Source organism: Rhinatrema bivittatum, chromosome 1 (assembly GCF_901001135.1).
Source record: "Rhinatrema bivittatum chromosome 1, aRhiBiv1.1, whole genome shotgun sequence".
Taxonomy (NCBI): Eukaryota; Metazoa; Chordata; class Amphibia; order Gymnophiona; family Rhinatrematidae; genus Rhinatrema; species Rhinatrema bivittatum.
Genome location: NC_042615.1, coordinates 254,928,018 through 254,950,780, shown reverse-complemented (window position 1 = coordinate 254,950,780; position 22,763 = coordinate 254,928,018). Strand labels below are relative to the sequence as shown.

General features: G+C 44.1%; 1 protein-coding gene across 7 annotated transcripts in view; it reads left to right on the top strand.

The window, feature by feature from the left end:
* The window catches only part of LOC115087092 (transmembrane protein 127-like), a 161,545-nt gene that overhangs the window by 66,585 nt on the left and 72,197 nt on the right, over window positions 1–22,763 (top strand). For 4 of the 7 annotated variants that reach the window (XR_003855435.1, XR_003855432.1, XR_003855434.1 and 1 more), the window contains exons 4-5: window positions 18,138–18,401; window positions 21,329–21,474. Coding sequence is in view for 2 of the 7 variants with exons in the window: in XM_029593845.1 (XP_029449705.1) it covers window positions 18,138–18,251 (114 nt within the window). In the remaining 5 variants the exon portion in view is untranslated. Of the gene's footprint in view, window positions 1–18,137; window positions 18,568–21,328; window positions 21,475–22,763 lie in introns of those variants that run through there. The other 3 variants (XM_029593845.1, XM_029593818.1, XR_003855437.1) reach the window with 2 other exon arrangements.

The following is a 22,763-nucleotide window of genomic DNA, read 5'->3' as shown; positions in this document are numbered from 1 at the left end:
GCAACCAACAGTTATAGCTCTTCTGGAGAGCCTCAGATCGGTAGTCAACTTAAACAAGAGCTCCCTACAGCCGTCCCAGTCGCTGGAATACCTAGGGGTCCAATTCGACACCCGATAAGACAGGGTCAGCCTGACCTCCAAGAGAAAATCAAAACTCCAGAGTCATCTGCAGGCCCTGCTGAGTGCCAGCCGGCCCACAGCTCGAGATTACCTTCAGGTCCTCGGCCTCATGGCATCCACTCTGGAAGTTGTGCCCTGGGCGCGGGCTCATATGAGACCGTTGCAACGCGCCCTTCTATCTCGATGGAGCCCATGATCACAGAACTACACCGTACACCTACCTCTACCGGCCAGAGTGCGGTATCGGCTACAGTGGTGGTTGCAGCCCGGCCACATGAGCCGGGGCGTCAAGAATGTCCTCCCCAACCTGGATTCTGCTCACCACAGACGCCAGCCTGAACGGATGGGGAGCACACTGCGAGGAACTCACCGCCCAAGGGCGGTGGACCAGAGAAGACTCGAGGTGGAACATCAACCGACTAGAGGCACGGGCAGTCAGGCTAGCGTGCCTGCGATTTGCCCACAGACTTCGCGACAGAGCGGTCAGAGTGATGTCAGACAATGCCACCACGGTGGCATACATCAATCGTCAGGGCGGAACCAGAAGCCAACAGGTATCCCTGGAAATAGCTCCCCTGAAGATTTGGGCAGAAGCAAATCTCCAGGACATCTCCGCCATCCACATTGCCGGGAAGGACAACACGACGGCAGACTTCCTCAGCAGAGAAAGCCTAAACCCGGGGGAGTGGCAGCTGTCACCTACAGCCTTTCAGATAATTGTGGATCAATGGGGGTCGCCAGCCATGGACCTCTTAGCGGACGGGTCCAACGCTCAAGTACCCAGATATTTCAGCCGCAGGCGGGATCCTCGGGCTCAGGGGATCGATGCCCTGGTACAGCTGTGGCCTCGGGATCCTGTTATACGCCTTTCCTCCATGGCCCCTGCTGGGCGCCATTGTACACAGGATTCAGCGACACAGAGGCCTAGTTCTTCTAGTGGCCCCGGACTGGCCAAGAAGACCCTGGTACGCAGACATGAGAAGACTACTGGCAGGGAACCCTCTACCTCCCTACAGGGACCTGCTGCGGCAAGGTCCCATCCTCCACGAGGATCCGGCTCAATTCTCTTACGGTCTGGCCATTGAGAGGACTCGACTGAAGAAAAGAGGATACTCTGAGCCGGTTATAGATAACACTCCTCCGAGCACGCATGTTCTCCACATCCCTAACATATACCAGGATCTGGAGAGTTTTTGAAGCCTGGTGCGACTCTCACGGCACCAACTCGCATGCCGCTAAGATTCCTATCATTTTGGACTTCCTACAAGATGGACTTCAGAAGGGTCTGTCCCTCAGCTCCATCAAGGTTCATGTAGCAGCGCTGTCTTGCTACGGTCCCAGGAGTAACGGCAACACCATTGCCAAACACCCAGACGTCTCACGTTTCCTGAAAGGAGTCAAACACATTCGCCCGCCACTGAAGTGGCCAGTGCTCTTGTGGAATCTCAACCTAGTATTGGAATTTTTGGCGGGATCAGCCTTCAGGTCCCTTCGAGGCCTGTCCCTCCGTTTGTTAACCTGGAAGATGGTGTTCTTGCTGGCTGTGTGTTCAGCATGCCGCATCTCAGAGCTACAAGCACTATCCTGTCGTGATCCATTTCTCAGAATCACTCCAGAGGCTATCCATCTTCGCACAGTGCCATCCTTTTTACCCAAGGTGGTCTCACACTTTCACCTCAACCAAACCATATCCTTGCCTACCACGGAAGGTTTGAAGAAGTCGGAGGAAGGTCGAATGCTACGCCATCTCGACATCGGCAGACTGCTGTCCAGATACCTGGAAATGTCAGAAGCAGTACGAAAGACAGACCACCTGTTCGTCCTGCACAGCGGGAAGAAGCAAGGGGAAGCGGCCTCACGGCCAACCATCGCCCGCTGGATTAAAGAAGTGATCAAGGCCAGCCTACATGGAGGCGGGAAAACCACCGCCTCTACAGGTCAAGGCTCATTCTACCAGAGCACAATCGGCCTCTTGGGCAGAAGCTAAGCTGCTGTCGCCTGCAGCGATATGTAAAGCGGTGACGTGGTTCTCCCTCCATACCTTCTTCAGATTCTACCGTCTGGACGGCCAGGGAGGACACAGCATTTGCGAGGGCAATCCTACACAGTCCTCGGGCAACCTCCCGCCCAGTCCAGGAGTAGCTTTTGTACATCCCATTTGTTTTGAGTCCATCTGCTACACGCTAGGAAATGTAGAGATTACTTACCTGATAATCTCATTTTCCTTAGTGTGTGCAGATGGACTCAGCATCCCGCCTGGCTGCCGGCATACATGGGGATTCACCGACTCATGGTAAGCTATGTTTTCTTAAACATGGCTTACCTCAGTCATCGAGGAAAAGAAGCGGCATTGCCACCCTGCCGGGTGTCGACGCCTTCTGGTTGTGATCACTGGCGGTCTCCAGCTACTATCAATCGGTCAGGGTAATCCTGTTCATTTAATTGATCGGTCAGCTACAGCTTCTGCAAGGAAGATTACTGATTTGCGGCACTTCCTGTGGGGGTATATGTACCCGTGATGACGTCAAATCCGTCTCCAACTGCTAGCACGAGCACACTATACCCATTTGTTTTGAGTCCATCTGCATACACTAAGGAAAATGAGATTATCAGGTAAGTAATCTCTACAATGTCCATTACTGACCCACATTATGTATGTGTTCTCTGCCTGGGATCAGGCCACGATGTCAGGGCTTGTTCAACCTGTGCCCAGATGACACCGAAGGGCAGGCGTGCCCGGTTGGACAAGATGGAAGAATTGTTTAAGAAAATTCCTTCATTATCGACGTCGTTCCCAAGTTTAATACTTCCCTCTGTTACTAAACATCGAGGTGAGAAAACAGCCGATGACCGTCCGTCACCGGCACCGTCAATATCTTCGGTAGCGCCTTCTTCAGTATCAGTCATCGAGGAAAAGAAGCAGCATCGCCACCAATCCATCGGATAATAAGGCATCGACGTCAGCGTCTAAGTCCATCGAACAGATGCCAAAGAAGGTCCCTGTAATAGAGCCAACTCCACCGGCTGTACACGAACAACCGCAGCGCTCTCCACCGGGCTCGGTGTCAGAGGATGTGCCACCACGAATCATTGTGGAAGTGCCATTGGCGCCAGCAGTACCTTCCCCATTGACAGTGGACACTGTCTCATTTTCTAGGGAAGAAGTCACTAATATGGTCCAACAAGCCGTCGTCGAGGCTTTACGGAATCTCCAGCCTCCGACAGTACCCTTGGTACCGGCATCGGCATTTTTCAGCCTTTGCTGAATAGACTCAATGCATCGATAGGAGCTTTTCCTCCGACACCGGCACAGATTCCATCGATACAACCATCGACGTCATCGATGCCGATGCTCCCACTGGTGGCTCCGGCCATCCCGATTCCCGGATCATCAGATAAGGATGATAGGGACTCCGATTCCGTCCCAGGACCATCTGGCCTTCACCGGCATTGAGACCTGAAAAAACCCTCTATGCCATTCAAGGATCCATCGATGCCAATACATCCAGGTCCATCGGGTGATACCCGGAATCGCTTTCCACCGATGCCATCGAGGCTAATCTATTCCCCATCGATGCCCTCATTACCAATGATGCCAAAACATACCAACAAAGGCTGTTTTTAAATCAAAGCATCACATGCAACCAGAGGACCCTGACTCCCCTCATCCTCCCTATACTCCTTGGAAGGATGTTGATACGGACACGGAGTCAGAGGAACTGCAATCAGAGACCTCTCCACCAGAGGAAAGAAAAAAAAATCCCCTCCTGAAGATTTGTAATTTACAGATTTCATTAAGGAAATGGCAGATACAATTCCTTTTGAATTGATCACAGAGGAGGATATCAGACATAAGGCCCTAGAAGTCATTCAATTCGTGGATGCACCGAAGGAAATAATGGCAATCCCAATCCATGAAGTCCTTTGGAGCTGCAACAACAATGTGGGAACATCCCTGCTCAGTCCCAGCAGTAAATCGGAGGATAGATGCCACTTACTTAGTGCAACATGCTCCAGGGTACCAGAAGCCCCCACTGCCTCATTCGGTAGTTGTAGAATCTGCTCAGAAAAAAGCCCGAAAACAAAAGCCTCATTCATCTGTTCCACCTGGCAAAGAGCAACTCTGCTTGGACACCTTAGGAAAGAAAGTCTATCAAGGCTCCATGCTGGTAGCACGCATCGCAGCATACCAACTGTATGACACAATACCAAAGAAACTTGTAGAAACAAGTACAAGGTATTGTGGATAACCTTCCACAACATCAACTACCTTTGGCTACATTAGTTGAAAAAGGATTGGAATCTGGCAAACACGAGGTGAGAGCAGCTTATGAAGTGTTCGAAACATCAACTCATCTATCAGCCTCTGCAATAAATGCGAGAAGATGGGCCTGGCTCAAGGCCTCGGACCTCAGACAGGAAGTCCAGGAAAAGCTAGCAGATCTCCCTTGTGTTGGAGACAATCTTTTCGGAGAAAAGATCCAAGCTACAGTATCTCAGTTGAAAGACCATCATGAGACACTCAGACAGTTCACAAAATGCCTAGCAGTAGTGGCTGCACATCTAAGAGAAAACGGCATTCATGTTTTTCCATACCTAGACGATTGGCTGATCAGAAGTCCATCCAGGTAGGGAGCTCTCTGCCTGGGAAACTACAATAACACTATTACACCTCCTGGGATTTCTTATCAATTATCCAAAATCCCACATCAAGCCGTCTCAACTCCTCACATTCATCGGAGCAGACCTAGACACCACAGTGCCGAAAGCTTCCCTTCCAAGCGACCGTGCCAACAATCTAGCACACTTGGCGAACATCATAATCCATCACCAGTTCGCATCAGCCCATGAAATTCTGGTGCTCCTATGACACATGGCCTCGACAGTACATGTTACACCTATGGCAAAGTTAACCATGAGAAGAACTCAATGGACTTTGAAATCTCAATGGCTACAAGCTTTCCAACCACTGTAGTACAAATTCATATCACCCACCAGCTACGCCTATTGCTCCACTGGTGGACAAATCAAACAGCACTACAAGCTGGACTCCCATTCCAACAGGTAAATCCAGAAGTCATCCTGACTCCAGATGCCTCCAACCTTGGATGGGGGAGCTCACGTCAACAACCTTCAAACACAAGGGATGTGGACTATGCTTGAGAAGCAGTGTCAGATAAACTTCTTGGAACTTCGAGCGATGCGATATGCCCTTTATGCCTTCAAAGACTGCCTCTCAAACAAGACTGTGCTGATACAAACGGACAACACAGTAACAATGTGGTACATAAACAAACAAGGAGGCACAGGCTCTTATCTGCTATGCCAGGAAGCAGTACAGATTTGGGCTTGGGCTCTAGAGCATTCCATACATCTCTGAGCAACTTATCTGGCGGGCATCAAAAACATCCTAGCGGACGATCTCAGCCGACATTTCAATCCCCATGAATGGTCGCTGGACCCACGTTAGCGAGCAAAGCCATAGACCTCTTTGCGTCCAAACTGAACCACAAAGTGGAAAGGTTCTGCTCTCTCCACGGACGTCGACAAGCATTCCCCAGGGACGCCTTTGCTCGCCCCTGGAACTCAGGACTTCTATATGCGTATCCTCCAATTCCGCTCATAGCCAAAACTCTCGTGAAGCTACAACAGGACAGAGGGACAATGATCCTCATAGCCCCATACTGGCCTCGACAAGTATGGTTTCCCATATTCCTTGACTTCTCGATCTCACAACCAATCCTCCTGGGTATAGATCCCACTCTCATAACTCAGAATCAGGGCAAGTTGCATCATCCCAACCTGAAAACTCTTGCCCTAGCAGCTTGGATGTTGAAAGCTTTAGTTCTGCAACCACTTAATCTTTCAACACAAGTCTCCAAAGTTCTCGTAGCTTCACGAAAGCCTTCCACACGTAAATCATACCACTTTAAGTGAACTAGATTTCCAAAATGGTGCACGAAAAAAGGTATAGACCCTTTCACCTGCCCCACTTCTTTATTTATTTTTTTTAACTTTTATATACCGACATTCCTGTATAAAATACAAATCACACCGGTTTACAATGAAATTAAAAATTGCATGGGAGCATTACAAGGAACAAGAAGGCATACAAATAACTGGGATACAGGAACTTCAGTATGTAAATTGAGATACTACCTGGGAGAATATATAAAATAACAAATACATAATAAACACAATACATTTCAGAACCCGAAAAATATCAGAACAAAAGTGGAAACTGGGTGGGAGATACTTCCCGTTACCAATGAATCTTAAATAGAAATGCAAATCTGAAAGCGTTCATAAACCGGAGTCCAGATCTGAAGGAACTAAAAAATCTAGTGGGAATTATTCTTGTAAGGGAGAGCTCGATTGAATTTAACTCTCTAGGTAGGAACATTGAAGCCCTAATAGAATAAAACATAATAAAGGCCTAATGAGATGAATGGATCAGACAATTGTGAACATGAGCAGGTGTCATATTTCGGGAAATGTTAGGCTGAAAAGCCACGTTTTGAGTTTTGGTTTTTTTTGAATGACAATGGACATGGATCTTGTCTGAGGTCTGGGGGGAGAGCGTTCCATTGTGGGGGACCTGCTGTAGATAAGGCTCGTTTCCTTAGGGATGTTTTTGCTGGAGGGGCGTACAATATGCCTTTATAAGCTCTTCTAACCGGTCTGGCGGAAGAATGAGGACGAAGTTGGATGCTAAGATCAAGAGGGGATAGATTGTGCAAGGCTTTGTGAATTATTGTGAGGACTTTATAGAGGATTCTAAATTTGATAGGAAGCCAATGGAGGTTCTGGAGGATAGGAGTGATGTGATCTCTTTTTTTTTCCGTGTTAGTTAGAATCCTAGCAGCCGAGTTCTGCAACATCTGTAGGGGTTTGATGGTGTTGGCAAGGCGATCGAGAAGAAGAGTTAGAATAGTCTATTTTTGAAAGGATGATAGATTGGAGCACCATGTGGAAGTCATGAAAGTGTAGGAGTGGTTTCAGCTTTTTTAGGACTTGCAATTTGAAGAAGCATTCCTTGGTGGTGTTTACAAATTTTTTAAGGTTAAGATGGTTGTCCAGGAGAACGCCCAGTTCTCTCACATAAGGCGGGTGATTTAGATTAGCGAATTGGGAAGAGATTGGTGCATTAAGAAGGTTGTTGTCCTCTTGGGAGATGAGGATCTCCGTCTTGTTGGTGTTGAGGACTAGATTGAGGCTGGTGAGAAGAAGGGTGATTGATTGAAGGCAGCTATTCCAGAAGCTTAGGGTTTTATGTAGAGATTCAGTGATTGGGATGAGAATTTGTACATCATCCGCATAGAGGTAATGTGTAATATTTAGCTTAGTAAGTAGGTGGGAGAAGGTAAATGTTGAAAAGGGTTGGTGATAGGGAAGATCCTTGAGGGGCTCCCAGGTTGGAGCTGACCGGATGAGATTCTTTGTTGTTAATTTTGACCTTGAAAAACCTGTTACAAAGGAAGGATTTTAACCAACTGAGTGCCGTTCCAGTGATGCCTATGTCTGCAAGACGGTCTAAGAGAATTGAATGGTTGACAGTGTCAAAGGCCACGGATAGATCTAGGAGAACAAGTAGATACTTTACTAGATTACCTATACCACCTGTCAGATTCTGGTCTCCAGACATCCTCTTTTAGGGTACACCTAAGTGCCATAACGGCATATCACAAGGGAATAGGGGATGCGCCAATAACAGCACAACCCCTAGAAGGTTGGTTTATGAGAGGCTTACTTCACCTTAAGCCTCCCATTTGACCACTGGTCACTGAATGGGACCTGAATTTAGTGCTAACAGGGCTCATGCGCTCACCATTGGAGCCTCTACATTCCTGTGATGAAAAATTCCTTACATGGAAAGTGCTTTTCTTAGTGGCCATTACATCGGCTAGAAGGGTCAGTGAGTTACAAGCTCTCATCACATACTCACCCTACACAAGGTTCCTGCATGACAGAGTAGTCCTTCGCACTCACCCAAAATTACTACCAAAAGTGGTAACAGACTTTCATATCAATCAGTCTATAGTCTTGCCTACTTTCTTTCCAAGACCTCGCTCTCACCAAGGAGAAGAGTCTTACACACATTAGACTACAAACATGCACTAGCTTTTTACCTGAACCGCACGGCGGTCCATAGAAAATCCACCCAACTTTGTTTCTTTTGACAAAAATAAACCAGGAGTTGCAGTAGGGAAACAGACTCTCTCCAACTGGCTAGCAGACTGTATTGAATTCTGTTATAAAACAAATATTCCTCTCCAGGGGCGAGTAAAAGCACATTCAGTAAGGGCTATGTCTACATCAGTAGCACACTATCGTTCAGTGCCCATTCTTGACACATGTAAAGCTGCAACATGGAGTTCCCTTCACATCTTTGCAGCTCATTATTGTTTGGACAAGGACGACAAGATTCAGCCTTTGGACAATCTGTCTTACAGAACTTATTTCCAGTATAACTCCAACTCCTTCTACATCCATCCTGCTGTGATTTCAGGCTGCCTCATTTTTTCCAGCAGTACACCTGTTGTGCCCATTGCACAAGTTGTATGCTGTTGGCTTAATGTAAGAATGACTCAGCCTGTAGCTTGCTAATCCACCCATATGTGAGGACTATCATCCTGCTTGTCCTGGGATAAAGCTAAATTGCTTACCTTGTAATAGATGTTATCCCAGGACAGCAGGATATAGTCCTCACAGAACCCACCCGCCACCCTGCGGAGTTGGGTCCGAGACATTTTATTTTATTTTTTTAGCTTACACATATTGCTACAAACGAGACTGAAGAGAGACCCCTGTGGATGAGAATATCATGGCATGCTCAGTAGGCTCAAGAGTGCCAGCCAAAAGTTTCTAGAAACTTTTGACAGAAGTTTTCCGTACCAGGGCTCCATCTGATGATGTCACCCATATGTGAGGACTACATCCTGCTGTCCTGGGAATAACACCTATTACAAGGTAAGCAATTTTGCTTTACCCATGGACTCTGGAGGTATTCCCAAGGATGGAAAGAAAAAATACCTACAGAGAAAGCAGGCACAATCTCTGTGGAAACCTTTTTGTCAGACAGTAATCATGTTCTTTGATTATTGGTGCAAACTGCATAGATAAAAATATCCATGGAGTTTCTACCAGTGCAGGCACTTTATTTTCCCTTATTATCCTGAGAACTCCAAAAGAGTATGTTAAATATACATTTTAGTCCACACCCACCTCTGACTTGATACCATCTCAGGACTGAAATGATAAATATTTTGTGAATGTTTGTTTAATATTATGCTTTATCCCAGGACAAGCAGGATGCTAGTCCTCACATATGGGTGATATCGGTAATGGAGCCCTATGTACGGAAAAACTTCTTTAAAAGTTTCCATGAAACTTTTGAATGGCACCGGAGTGCCTACTGAGCATGCCCAGCATGACATGATATTCCCTGCCACAGGGGTCTCCCTTCAGTCTTCTTTTTTCCGCGAAGCCGTTAGCATCGCGGGTTTAATTGGAGTCCTGAGGTGATTTTCACCTATTTCAATTTTTCGGAAAAAATTACTTCCACCGCAGGGGTTTCCCACAATCACCAGCGGTAACTTTTTCCGTTGTTGGTTTCCGGCTGGGACTGATATTTTTGGGTTTCGCCGTCGACGGCTGTCCGGCGCCATGGCCTCCGGCTTTAAAAAGTGCCCAAATTGTGAGGACAATGTCGATTACCGACCCTCACTTTGAATGTGTTCTTTGCTTAGGCAAAGATCACAATATCCAAACATGTAAATCATGTGCGGAAATGACAGCTAAAGGTCGTCGTCTTCGGGCCGAAAAGATGGAGCAGTTATTTAATATTCAATTGCGTCCAAGGCCTTCGACCTCCGCGCAATCTTCTCCATCCGCTTCAGTCCGTCAACTAATGCTGAAGCAGAAACGTCCGGAGGCGGGAGATGCCTCAACGCCATCCCCTTCGGTTTCATCAAAAGCATCGACCTCGGGGAGCGAAAAGCAAAAAGAAAAACACCGCCACCGGCATCGAAGACGCCAGGTAACGATGACCGAGGATCCATAGACAGGCACGGCCTCGCCTGCAAAGAAACCCCGGACGGGGACTGAGGCTCCGAGGCCTAGTGATCCAGGGCGATCCCCACCGATATCGGTGCCGGGCTCCGTACCTCCTCAGGGCTCTGAGGAGGTATCTGCATCGCCAACACCGCCTCCCTCCATAGCTGCTCTGTTATCACCAGCTGTGAGAGTGGAACTTGACTCTTTTATTCGTCAAGCGGTGCACCAGGCTCTGCGCGATGCGATTCCGCCTCAGCCATCGACACCATCGATGCCGATTCCATCACCGAGGGAGCCAGCACCATTGATGCCGCAGACACCGACGAGGCCACGGGAACCGGTCCCGATGCCTACTCCGGTACATTCACCGGTGCCACCGGTACATTCACCGGTGCCCACACCGATACCACCGATGCCAGCACCGGTGCCCAAAGAAGATGTCTCCATGCTACATCCAGTTTTTACTAAGCTGGACACACTCCTAGACATCCTTACTAATAAATTACCAGGGGAACCGATTCCAGGCCCATCTGGAGTGCCAAGACCCCCAAGGCCTCGTTCTCCTGTCTTACCACCACAACCTATGCAGCCAATCACTCACCACACACCACGCGAGATGCCTGTGGACACCAGTTCTGATTATTCTTCGGATGAAGAAATATTTTCAGAGCCTTCTCCGCCTGATGACCACAGGAAGTCGCCTCCTGAGGACCTCTCCTTCACAAATTTTGTTGAGATGGCTGACACCATCCCCTTTCCCATTCAAACAGAAGTGGATGCACGTCAAAAGACCTTGGAAGTCCTCCAGTTTGTGGACCCTCCCAAGGAAATGCTGGCAGTCCCTGTCCATGAAGTTTTCCAGGAGCTGCGATATAGGATTTGGGAGCATCCAGGATCGGTGTCGGCAGTAAATAAGAGAGCAGAGGCAACCTACCTAGTGCAACCTATCCCAGGGTTCCAGAAAACACAGTTGCCTCACCAGTCAGTGGTCGTCGAATCCGCCCAGAAAAAGGCGAAGCGGCAAAAGTCACACTCCTCTGTACCACCTGGGAAAGAGAGTAGGTTTCTGGACAACCTGGGAAGGAAAATCTTTCAAGGTTCAATGCTGGTTTCAAAGATATCATCCTATCAACTATATATGAACCAGTACCAAAGGAACCTTTGGAAGCAGGTTCAAGAATTCTCTCTCTCTTCCTGAACAATATCAGGAATCCTTACAGGACATCATTCATAAAGGCCTCGAATCAGGAAAACATGAGGTCCGAGCCACCTATGACTGTTTCAAGACTGCTGCACGATTGTCAGCATCTGGTATTGCTGCAAGAAGGTGGGCATGGCTCAAGGCCTCTGATCTGCACCCAGAGGTCCAAGAACATTTAGCAGATCTGCCTTGCTTGGGGGATAATCTTTTTGGAGAGAAGATAAAAGAAGCTGTGGCAACCCTGAAGGACCACACTGAAACATTAAAACAGTTATCTTCTCAACCACAAGACACTCAGCCTTCTACCAGGAAGTTTCCAAGGCGTGACACTCGACGGCCTTATTATCGCCCACGTCGATATTACCCCCCAGCAAGTAGGCCCAGAACTGGCCGGCCAACGCAACACCAGCAGCCTAGACAAAGGCCTGCAAGAGCTCAACCACCTCCACAAACTGCCACTACATCTGGTTTTTGAAAAGCCCCAGAGAGCAGCAGCCAGATCAACCCATTCCCACAGTTACCAGTAGGAGGTCGAATACAATACTTCCACAGCAATTGGACCTCCATCACCACCGACCAGTGGGTGTTATCCATCACAACTCACGGTTACAGATTGGATTTTCTTACTGTCCCAAAAGAAAACCCACCACTTCCATCTTGGACAATAAATCAACATTCCATAATTCTTCAAACAGAATTATCTACCCTTCTGAGAGCCAGGGCCATAGAACCAGTTCCTGGACCTCAAAAGGGCAGAGGATTCTACTCCAGATATTTCCTCATTCCAAAGAAAACAGAGGCCTTCGTCCAATTCTAGACCTCAGAAATCTCAACAAATTTCTCAAAAAAGAAAAATTCAGAATGGTGTCCCTAGGCACCATTCTACCTCTTCTTCAAAGGGGAGATTGGCTCTGCTCTCTGGATCTTCAAGATGCATACGCTCACATCCCCATCTTTCCTCATCGCCAGTACCTGCGATTTCGGGTACTGAATCAGCACTTTCAATACAGAGTGCTGCCATTCGGCCTTGCATCAGCACCACGAGTATTCACAAAGTGCATGGCTGCAGCAGTGGCACACCTCCACAAGCAAAGAGTGCATGTGTTCCCTTATCTGGACGATTGGCTCATCAAAAGTCAATCAAAAGAAGGAGCTCTCACTTCTCTCAAGCTCACCATCCAAGTGCTTCACTCCTTGGGATTTCTCATCAACTACCAGAAATCCCATCTGTCACCAACTCATCTTATACAGTTCATAGGTGCAGAACTGAACACTGCGATAGCAACAGCTTTTCTTCCAAGAGACCGTGCTCAAACACTTGTCCTCTTGACTCATACTCTGCGAAACCAACTTCAAGTAACAGCTCACCAGTGCCTCATTCTTCTAGGGCACATGGCTTCTACAGTTCATGTAACTCCCATGGCCAGATTGACCATGCGACTACTGCAATGGACACTCAAAGCACAGTGGATACAAGCCACTCAACCAATGTCTACTCCCATTCATATCACACCAGAGCTCAGATCTGCACTCATCTGGTGGACATCAATGAACAACCTGCTCAAAGGCCTACCTTTCCAGCAACCAGTTCCACAAGTGACTTTGACTACAGATGCATCCACCTTAGGGTGGGGAGCACACATTGGTCATCTAAAGACACAGGGCAAGTGGACACAGCTCGAAGCCTCTTTTCAAATAAACTTCCTGGAGCTTCGAGCTATACGCTATGCGCTACATGCGTTCAAGGACTGCCTATCACACAAGACTGTTCTGATCCAAACGGACAACACAGTAGCCATGTGGTACATCAACAAACAGGGAGGTACAGGTTCCTACCTCCTTTGTCAAGAAGCAGCACAGATTTGGGACTGAGCCCTGGCACACGCAATTTTTCTACGGGCCACCTACCTAGCAGGCATCCACAACACAGTAGCGGATCGCCTCAGTCGTCAGTTCCAACCACACGAATGGTCCTTGGATCCAGCAATAGCATCCAAGATCTTCCAACGCTGGGGTCAACCGACGATAGATCTCTTTGCATCCCAACTCAACTACAAAGTGAACAATTACTGCTCTCTCCTCTGGCAGCAGAACAGCCTACCAAAGGACACATTTGCTCACCATTGGAATTCAGGCCTGTTATATGCGTATCCACCGATACCTCTCATAACCAAAACACTAGTGAAACTACAACAGGACAAAGGGACAATGATACTCATAGCCCCATATTGGCCTCGACAAGTATGGTTCCCCACACTGCTAGATCTATCAGTCAGGGATCCAATTTGCCTGGGAGTAGCTCCCAATCTCATAACTCAGGAGCAGGGTCAGTTGCACCATCCCAACCTTCAATCCCTGTCCCTAACAGCATGGATGTTGAAAGCTTGATCTTGCAACCTCTCAACCTTCCAACCGCTATATCTCAAGTGCTGATAGCTTCCCGTAAACCTTCCACTAGAAAGAATTATTCCTACAAATGGAAACGGTTTACATTGTGGTGCACTCAGAAAGATTTATGGTTAAACAATTTTTATTAGGTTTTTCTTTTATCATAGAAATACAACACTGAGGAGGGGTTGACTCTGGTCCCTCCTCAGATATTCGAGACATAATTCGCCAACCCAATTGAGAAAAAAACCACACTTCCCCCTTCCCCCCGCCCACCCCACACAGAGTAGTAGAATTCCCCCCAAAGAAGCTTCAACTTAGAGAAGCTAATCATTTAGATCCTTTCACTTGCCCCACTACCTCGCTACTAGATTATCTTTACCATCTCTCAGACTCTGGTCTTAAGACATCATCTGTAAGGGTACACTTAAGTGCAATCTCAGCTTATCATAAGAAGCTGGGAGATGCATCTATCTCCACACAGCCTCTCGTCAGTAAATTCATGAGAGGCCTAACTCACATTAAACCTCCAGTTCATTCCCCAAGCATACAATGGGATCTGAACGTAGTATTAACTAGACTTATGCGTTCTCCTTTTGAACCCATAAATACTTGTGACCTTAAATACCTTACTTGGAAAACGGTATTTCTCATAGCCATTACATCAGCCAGAAGGGTCAGTGAATTACAAGCACTAGTCACATACGAACCTTTTACAAAGTTCCTCCATGACAGGGTAGTCCTCCGGACACATCCAAAATTCCTTCCTAAGGTTGTCACGGAATTTCACTTGAACCAATCAATAGTTTTACCTACATTCTTTCCTAGGCCTCACTCTCACCAGGGAGAAAGAGCCTTACACACTTTGGACTGTAAGCGTGCGTTGTCCTTCTATTTAAACCGCACTACAGCCCAAAGAAAATCCAGTCAGCTGTTTGTATCCTATGATCCAAACAAACCAGGTAAAGCAGTGGGTAAGCATACTCTGTCAAACTGGTTAGCAGATTGCATACAATTTTGTTATGAAAAAGCAGGCCTTACTCTTCAAGGGCGAGTAAAAGCACACTCAGTAAGAGCGATGTCAACTTCAGTAGCACACCTTCGCTCTGTACCTATTCTGGACATTTGCAAAGCAGCAACATGGAGTTCTCTTCATACCTTTGCAGCTCACTACTGCTTAGACAAAGAAGGAAGACGTGATTCAGCCTACAGACAATCCGTCTTAAAGAACTTGTTTCCAGTGTAATCCCAACTCCTTCTACATCCAACCTGCTGTGATTTCGGCTGATTCATTTCGACAACAATACTTCACTGTTACTCACCTCAAAATGACTCAGCCTCTAGCTTGCTAATCACCCATATGTGAGGACTAGCATCCTGCTTATCCTGGGATAAAGCAAAATTGCTTACCTTGTAATAGGTGTTATCCCAGGACAGCAGGATGTAGTCCTCACGAAACCCACCCGCCACCCCGCGGAGTTGGGTCCGATACGTTTTATTATTTTATTTTTGGCTAACGCTTATTGCTACAAAACAAGACTGAAGGGAGACCCCTGTGGCAGGGAATATCATGGCATGCTGGGCATGCTCAGTAGGCACTCCGGTGCCATTCAAAAGTTTTATGGAAACTTTTAAAGAAGTTTTTCCGTACATAGGGCTCTATTACCGATGTCACCCATATGTGAGGACTACATCCTGTTGTCCTTGGATAACACCTATTACAAGGTAAGCAATTTTGCTTTCTTTAGTGTACCTGGTGGATTCTGCATCTAAGTAATGTATCTGCTGCCTGGAACCTCTGCAGTTTTTTGCTGGCTTCACCCATTTAAAGCCTCTCAGGTCAATTTAAAAATGAGTGCATGTGCACTCATACACGCTTGTCTCTGTGTGTGAGTAAGGATACACTAGAATTTTAATTGTGTGTACATTTGCGGTTACTCAAGCACAGAAAGCACCAGTATGTCTTCAATTGGACCATATCGACTTTTATGTGCGTATGTCAGTGAACTATAAAACACGCTCGCGCAAGGCATATTCACAGTTTTCCAACTAGTTAATAGCGAGATCTTTCAGACCCATCTGGTTCTTCATCTTGCACGCTGTCCAGTTGACTTCACCCTTTCCTGTAAGCCCTAAAACTTGAGATTTACAGACTTGCTCCTCATCAGGAGCAACAGTAAAGATACACACATATCTAGTGTATGTGCACCGCGGGTTTCATTTTTAAAATTCAGATTTAGGCACATAAGTCTTGGCCCTGGCCTGGAATGCCCATGCCCTGCCCCTTTTCAGCCCCCTTATTCATCTCACACACACGAATAAACACATGCATATTTTGTGGCTTTTTAAAAATCCATGTTGCTCGGACGTAAGTATGTGGGTATTTTTGCACGAGCAACACTTTTTTTTTAAAATCAACCTATGTGTTTACTATTGCCAGAGTGCCACAGTTATGGTTTTCTGAAAAACTTTTTATTCCTGGTAGCAGCCACATTCTCTAAAATGAACATACACACTCGCTCTTGTGATATGTGATAACATCTTATACTCTGTTTTAACTTTATTTAAGATAGTAACAAAATCATAAAACTGATCCTCAAGGTTGTATTCTTATTTTACAGTAGATATTTGACTGAATAGCCAAAATTGTAATGAATATGTAAACTAAATATGAAAAATTAAATGTAGCAAGTATAATCAGTGAAAAATGCTTTTCAGGGTATGTAAATACTACTAAAACTATATTCTTGTCTTAACTTGCAGCTTCTTTCCCTTATAAAGGCAAAAAAGGAAAAGATACTAAAATGTAATTTTTTCATTCTCTCTAACTCCATTGAAACTATTTTTTAAAATATTTAGTTTTAAATGTGTAAATACACATATGCCATAGATATTTGCCTCAATGGGGCTTAATTGATGTTTTGCCAAAAGAACAAGAAAATAAAACTACTAATATTCTGTGCATCTTCCAGCATTTTTGTCTTCCAGCTTGAGACAACATACCTGTGGTATTATAAGGCAATCCTCCATATATTCCTGTGAAAAACCCTACTGAGTAGTGTTAAAGGCTTGCATAGAGTTTTGACCCATAATGTAGCAGAACTATCCCATTCAGAAGAGATGGTCATCCTCACAAACGGGCCAATTCTGTAAAGTGCATTTGGCCGTGTGCACTGTTCAACATTGGTTTGGCCGATGTTTTCAATGCGTGACTATTACCCCTTATACTGTAAGGGGTTTAGTGTCTCATGTGTGGCCAAACTCTGAAAACTAATAGCGTCATCACATGCAAATGCAAGTTGATGAGACTATTAGTCACCCGGCCAATCCGCACATTTTACACTCATAAATGAACGCCTGCTCAAGGGCAGCTTGATGGTTCAGCAGTTCAATTTCTGAGCCTGACTTCTGCTCCTTGGGGCAGCCAGGGCTGGGGGATTCTGTGGAGGAAGTGTCCACGATCAGAGGGGAAAGGAGGAAGAGTCCCAGCCATTGTGAAATGACAGTTAATGGTCAGACTCTATGCATACATACTGGGTTCCTAGAAGGAACGATGGTCTTTGTTCCCTGGAAATAGGATTGTCTCTGCAGTGAAAACGACAACTTGTGGCATCTTATAGACTTAACAGATTTATTGAGGGATGAGATTTCAAGGACAAGTGACCACTTCATCAGATAATTCTTGCCCTGGAAAGCCCATGACTTAATTAGTCTCTAAGATGCCATCAGCTTTTTTGTCATTTTTGCTGCTACAGACTAACATGGCTACCACTCTGGGTAGATAAAAAATAGATGGAGGGGTAAAAAATGGGAACAGAAAACTAGATAGATAGGAGGCTCATGACTCCATGGCTTCAGTAGATGCCAGTTCCAATTAAGCTGGAAGGACACAGGGCATGGAGGAAACTGCAAAGGTGTTTTTGTGTTTCCAGTGCATTTCATTTTCCTGAAAAGTAAATTTATATTTTCTCTTTAGTATTAAGTACTGTGTAATTTTTATATACTTGTGTTCTTGTAATGATCTGGTACCAATGATTTTTGTACTTGTTTGTATTTTGGTTTATGTGCTTACTATATTAGCTGTATTTTCTTTGCTGCCTCTTTGTCACCACATATAAATTAACCTCTTATATAAAGAGATGGCAGCACCCCACTCAACAGGAGAAGAAACTCAAAGGAGGAAAGTGAGTATTCACCTCAAACAGACAAAAATTGGTATTGAGAAAAAATTCTGCCTCCTGGATATTTTATTTCCTAAAATATATTTCTTTTCGCAACACATTGGTATGAATAATCACTTTTCTGCAATGTATGCTGCTTTCCTTTGCATTTTTTTCTACTGTTGCGAAGTTAGTGCTCTCGTCTCTTTCAGATTTTCCTGATGATACCAAATTCCCCACCTAAAGTGAATGTTCTACAAACTGATAATGACACCAACTCATTTAAAATATCTTCAGGGAAGCATCTGACCTTCAAAATGTACTAAGAACTGCTCATCTTATCTTTTTCACCACATCGGCAGTGCCAATTACAGTCAGACTGCACTAATTCGTGCCTGGGTGGAGACTTGTTCCTCATGCATCTATCTACCTATGTTTTTGCATCAGTGATGTAATGAAGCATCTAATGTGTGCATGTGAGTGATGAGCCATATTGCAAAGCACAAGTCTACAAATCAAGGGTAGTGTTCCTGAAATTCAAAGTAAACTTCGCATGACTCTACTGAATACCATTAATTTTAATTGTCAACAACTGAAAAGTTTGATTACTTACCATAATAAAAGTTTGCCATTTGATGAACAGTCCAATTGAATTTGTGTAAAAATGATCTTTGACTAATTACAGAGCCCACTGACAGTGACAGTTTAGAGGTCTGTTATTACTCCACCAAAAACAAATCTAGGTTTATCGTTCCCCATTGCTAGTAGTAATCTCATAATGCAAGCTCATTACAGTTGTCCTATGAATTTTCTAGGAATAAAGTATACTGCACTTTGGGAAACACATGGTCAGGGAGTGGGAGGCTGAAAGTAGTTTATTCCTTGATTTATACATATCTCCTAAAGCAAGAATAACCAAATCCGGACCTCAAGAGCCACAAATATGCATGCACTGCCTCCACTGTATGCAAATCTCTGTCATGCATAATCAGTGTGGATAACCTGAAAACCAGACCTGTTCATGGCTCTTGACCAGAGTTGACTACCCCTGTGCTAGAAAGTCAGCCCATATTCAGTATTTTTTTCTAAACGTTTTTGTATTCTCTGATTAAAGTTTTGAAATTTGTAAGGCAGATAATTTTCAGATGCACAGACATACAGAAAAATAAGTAAATCTCAGACATTGAAATAGAACACATTAATGGAAAATCAAGTTCTCCAGTAGAAAAAAATTAAATTGGACTCAGATTCATTGTAAACATAACTGTTGACATACTGATGTGAGATGATTTAATATTATTTTTTGTTCATTGGTATGCCTGATCTTCATTTCCTATGATTATTTGCATCATGGTTTCCATTATCAGAGCACCCAAGGCAAGTTTTAATATGTTCCACATGGCTCTGTTAATTATTTTTCTTGTTGAGATTTAATTATATTGAACAGCTAAGTGCAATGTCCAGCAACCTGTCATTCTCAGACAGGTTGCTGTTTCAGATGTGATCTTCATGGTGGCTGGCTCACTATCTTTTGAGAATTAAGCAGATTTTCTTTGAACTTTATATACTGGTAGAGACTACTAAGCAATCAAATGGAAGTGTCTTCTTGGATTGGTCAAAACTCTTGACACTTCACTGTTGAGATCATTCCAGACCATCAATAAAATAAATGGAGGTCAATATTCAAAACTAAACATTTAAATGGTTAACTTGGAATTAGATGGATAAGTTAGATAACATGAAGTTAGATGGATAAATTGTGAGTTAGATGGAAATCTTGCCATTTAGTTGGATAACTTGTGAGTTATCCATCTAAATGGCTTTGAAGACTGACCTTATGGAGCGTATTGTGCACTATATCCTTGTCCTGTCCCTTTCCTAAAAACGATGAGCGATTATCTTGCACCATTTAGAGGAAGGATCATTAATTGTTTTTTAAATACTGGACAATTTATTTATTTATTTATTTTGCATTTTTATATACCGAAATTCTTGTATCAGATACAAATCATACCGGTTTACATTAAAAACAGAGTATGCAGGAAAATAGGTTTCCTAAGTCAAATACAATGAACATATTTAATAAACAAAGGATTACTAAACACTATGAAAAAGGTTAATTAACAAAGGAAAACTTAAGGGAATTAAAATAAGCATAGCGTGATGACGTCAGGGGGGGCGGGTCTCTTCATCCCAGAGTTCACAGCATTCTCAGTTTCAGCGCGATTGCCACCAAGTCCAAAAAGGCATCTGTTCGCTCATTATTAAGCAAACCTTTGGCTGATACAACTGTCCAGGCCAGTTATCACCCAATATCTTCTCTCTCATTTTTGGCAAAAACCATTGAATCAATTGTATTACAGCAATTATCCAGATTTGTTGATCATTTTCTTGTTGAACCTGAATGATATAGATTTAGAAGATACTTTAGCACAGAAACATTGTTGCTGTCTAGTATGGAAACAATTCAAAGGAGCTTTGACACTGGCACCACCTATGCTCTGATAGTTTTAGACATCTCGGTCACCTTCAACACCATCAATCATCAAATTTTATTAACCAGGATTTCTGATCTCAAGATATCAATCATGGTGCTCTTATGGTTCAGCTCCTACCTGAAAGACAGGGGTCAAAAGTGAGGCTAAATATGGGAACATCTATCTGGTATATGATCGAATCTGGGTTCCTCAAGGCGCTGCCTTGTTAGCAGCACTTTTTAACATCTATCTAATGCATCTTTGCAAATTTCTTTCAGGTTTGGGACTGAACTTTAAGATCTACGCAGATGGTATCCATTTTTTTCTTCCAAAAAATTTCATCATGGTCTGCTGTGTTTAAGATGGCCTATATCTGTCGGTGGTCAAGCATTGGCTGAAACAATTGGCTAGCATTGAGTATCAATAAGATGGAAGTAATTATTCTGAGCAAAGTTTTTATAGCTGATAAATCTACATCTTTTGATTTTGAAGGCTATAATATTACAATTGCAGAACAGATGAGAAATTTAGGGGTTATTTTTGATCAAAATGTATATGCGACCTCATATTGTCAGTCGTTAAGTTCAGTTTTCAAATATTACAACACTTAAGACCATTATTAAACCCATGTGACTTTTGATCTAGCCTGCGGGCGCTGATTTTCCCCTCAATTGATTACTACAATACGTTATACTTGGATCTCCCAACAAACTCCTTGCATTCCTTACAGATTGTACAGAATGCTGTAGCATACCTTTTGATGGGAACCTGCTTATGAGAGCATATTAGCCCAGTTCAGTCTTCTCTATATTGATTACCTGTTCATTGGTGGATAGATTTTAAGATTGCAATGTTAATATACCTACTAAGAAATAATCCAAATGTGCCTCGGATTAATTCAATTTTGCACATTTAACTCCTCCAAGATATTTTAGATCCATGCCGCAAGGATTGCTAGAAGTCGGCCAACACATCATATTCATTTTGCAGAGATGTGGGAAATGGCATTTTGTCGCAGGGCCAAAACTGGAATTCCTTGCCAGCACCTGTCAGAACTATCTCAGATACACAGGTATTTAAAAAGACCTTAAAAACTCTTCTGTTTCACAGTGCATTCAATGTAACTGAGTAGCTAGGTGTGTGTGTTTACTTTTTGATCATTTTGTCAAGCACATTCATGAAGTTGCTGAGTATTGTGGTATGGCTACAATTTTGGTTGCACTGTTTTTTGTTTTTAATTATGTATGGATTAAATGTAACCCACCTCGAACTTTTGTAGGATACGGGTTACACATTTTTTAAATAAAATTAATTTAAAAAACATTTAGCTAAAGTAGCAGGCTGCATATCGTTTGTACAGAAGATGGCAGCAATGTATCTAAAATCTTCAGTAGTCTTCCAGCATTTCCATAGCAACAAAAAGCACTGCAGTGAAAAATCTGAAGAACATATGCAAGGTTATAAGTATTGAATTTTGAAATAAAATTAGATTTGTGAGTATGGCACTGGCAATATGAAGTGTGTGTGTGTGTGTGTGTGTGTATATATATATATATATATATATATATATATATATATATATATATATATATATATATATATATATATATATATATACATACACACAAAAAAAGTTAAAAATATAAAAGTTTTATATATATATATATCTCTATCTCTATCTCGCCTGACTTTTAACTTTGAAAAAATATGAAGACACATAAGGTCAGGTTTATTAAATGGTTTTCCTCAGTGTCAATCTTTTTAAGTTAATGCAATGACAATGCAAATGAGTTATGAACAGGTTTCAAAAGATCATATGACATGCTAGCTCAAACACGACTTGTTTACTGCTCACCACGACCACCATAACAGTGTTTCCCAACTTTTTGAAGCCCAAGTCACACCTACAATAACAAGAATGATGTGTGGCACACCATTCTCCATGGGGCAGGCAGACAACAAGGAAAGGACTCATGGCCAAAAGAAGAGCAAGAGATGCACTGAAAACCCCACCAGTCTCTCTTCCAAATTTTAAAATAAAAGGAAAGAGGGGGCACAGAGACACACGAACCATCGCAATGGACCATTCCCTCTATATACAAGTGTAGAAAAAGAGAAGTTGGTGTGGTACAGGCAGCTGACTTGCCCCGGGATTCATCATTCCGCTATAATTATAGTGGAATGATGAGTTGCAGAAAAAAGGGGTGGGGGGTGATACTGAGCTGGTGGCCGCATTGCGGCGGTGCGTTTTCGCCCACCGTGGTTGCAGTTGTGCTGCCCTCTATCACCTCCATGGTGCCACAGCAAAAGGGCGTGTTATTTCCGGCACTACTGCCAGTGATAATGTGGAAAACATTGCCC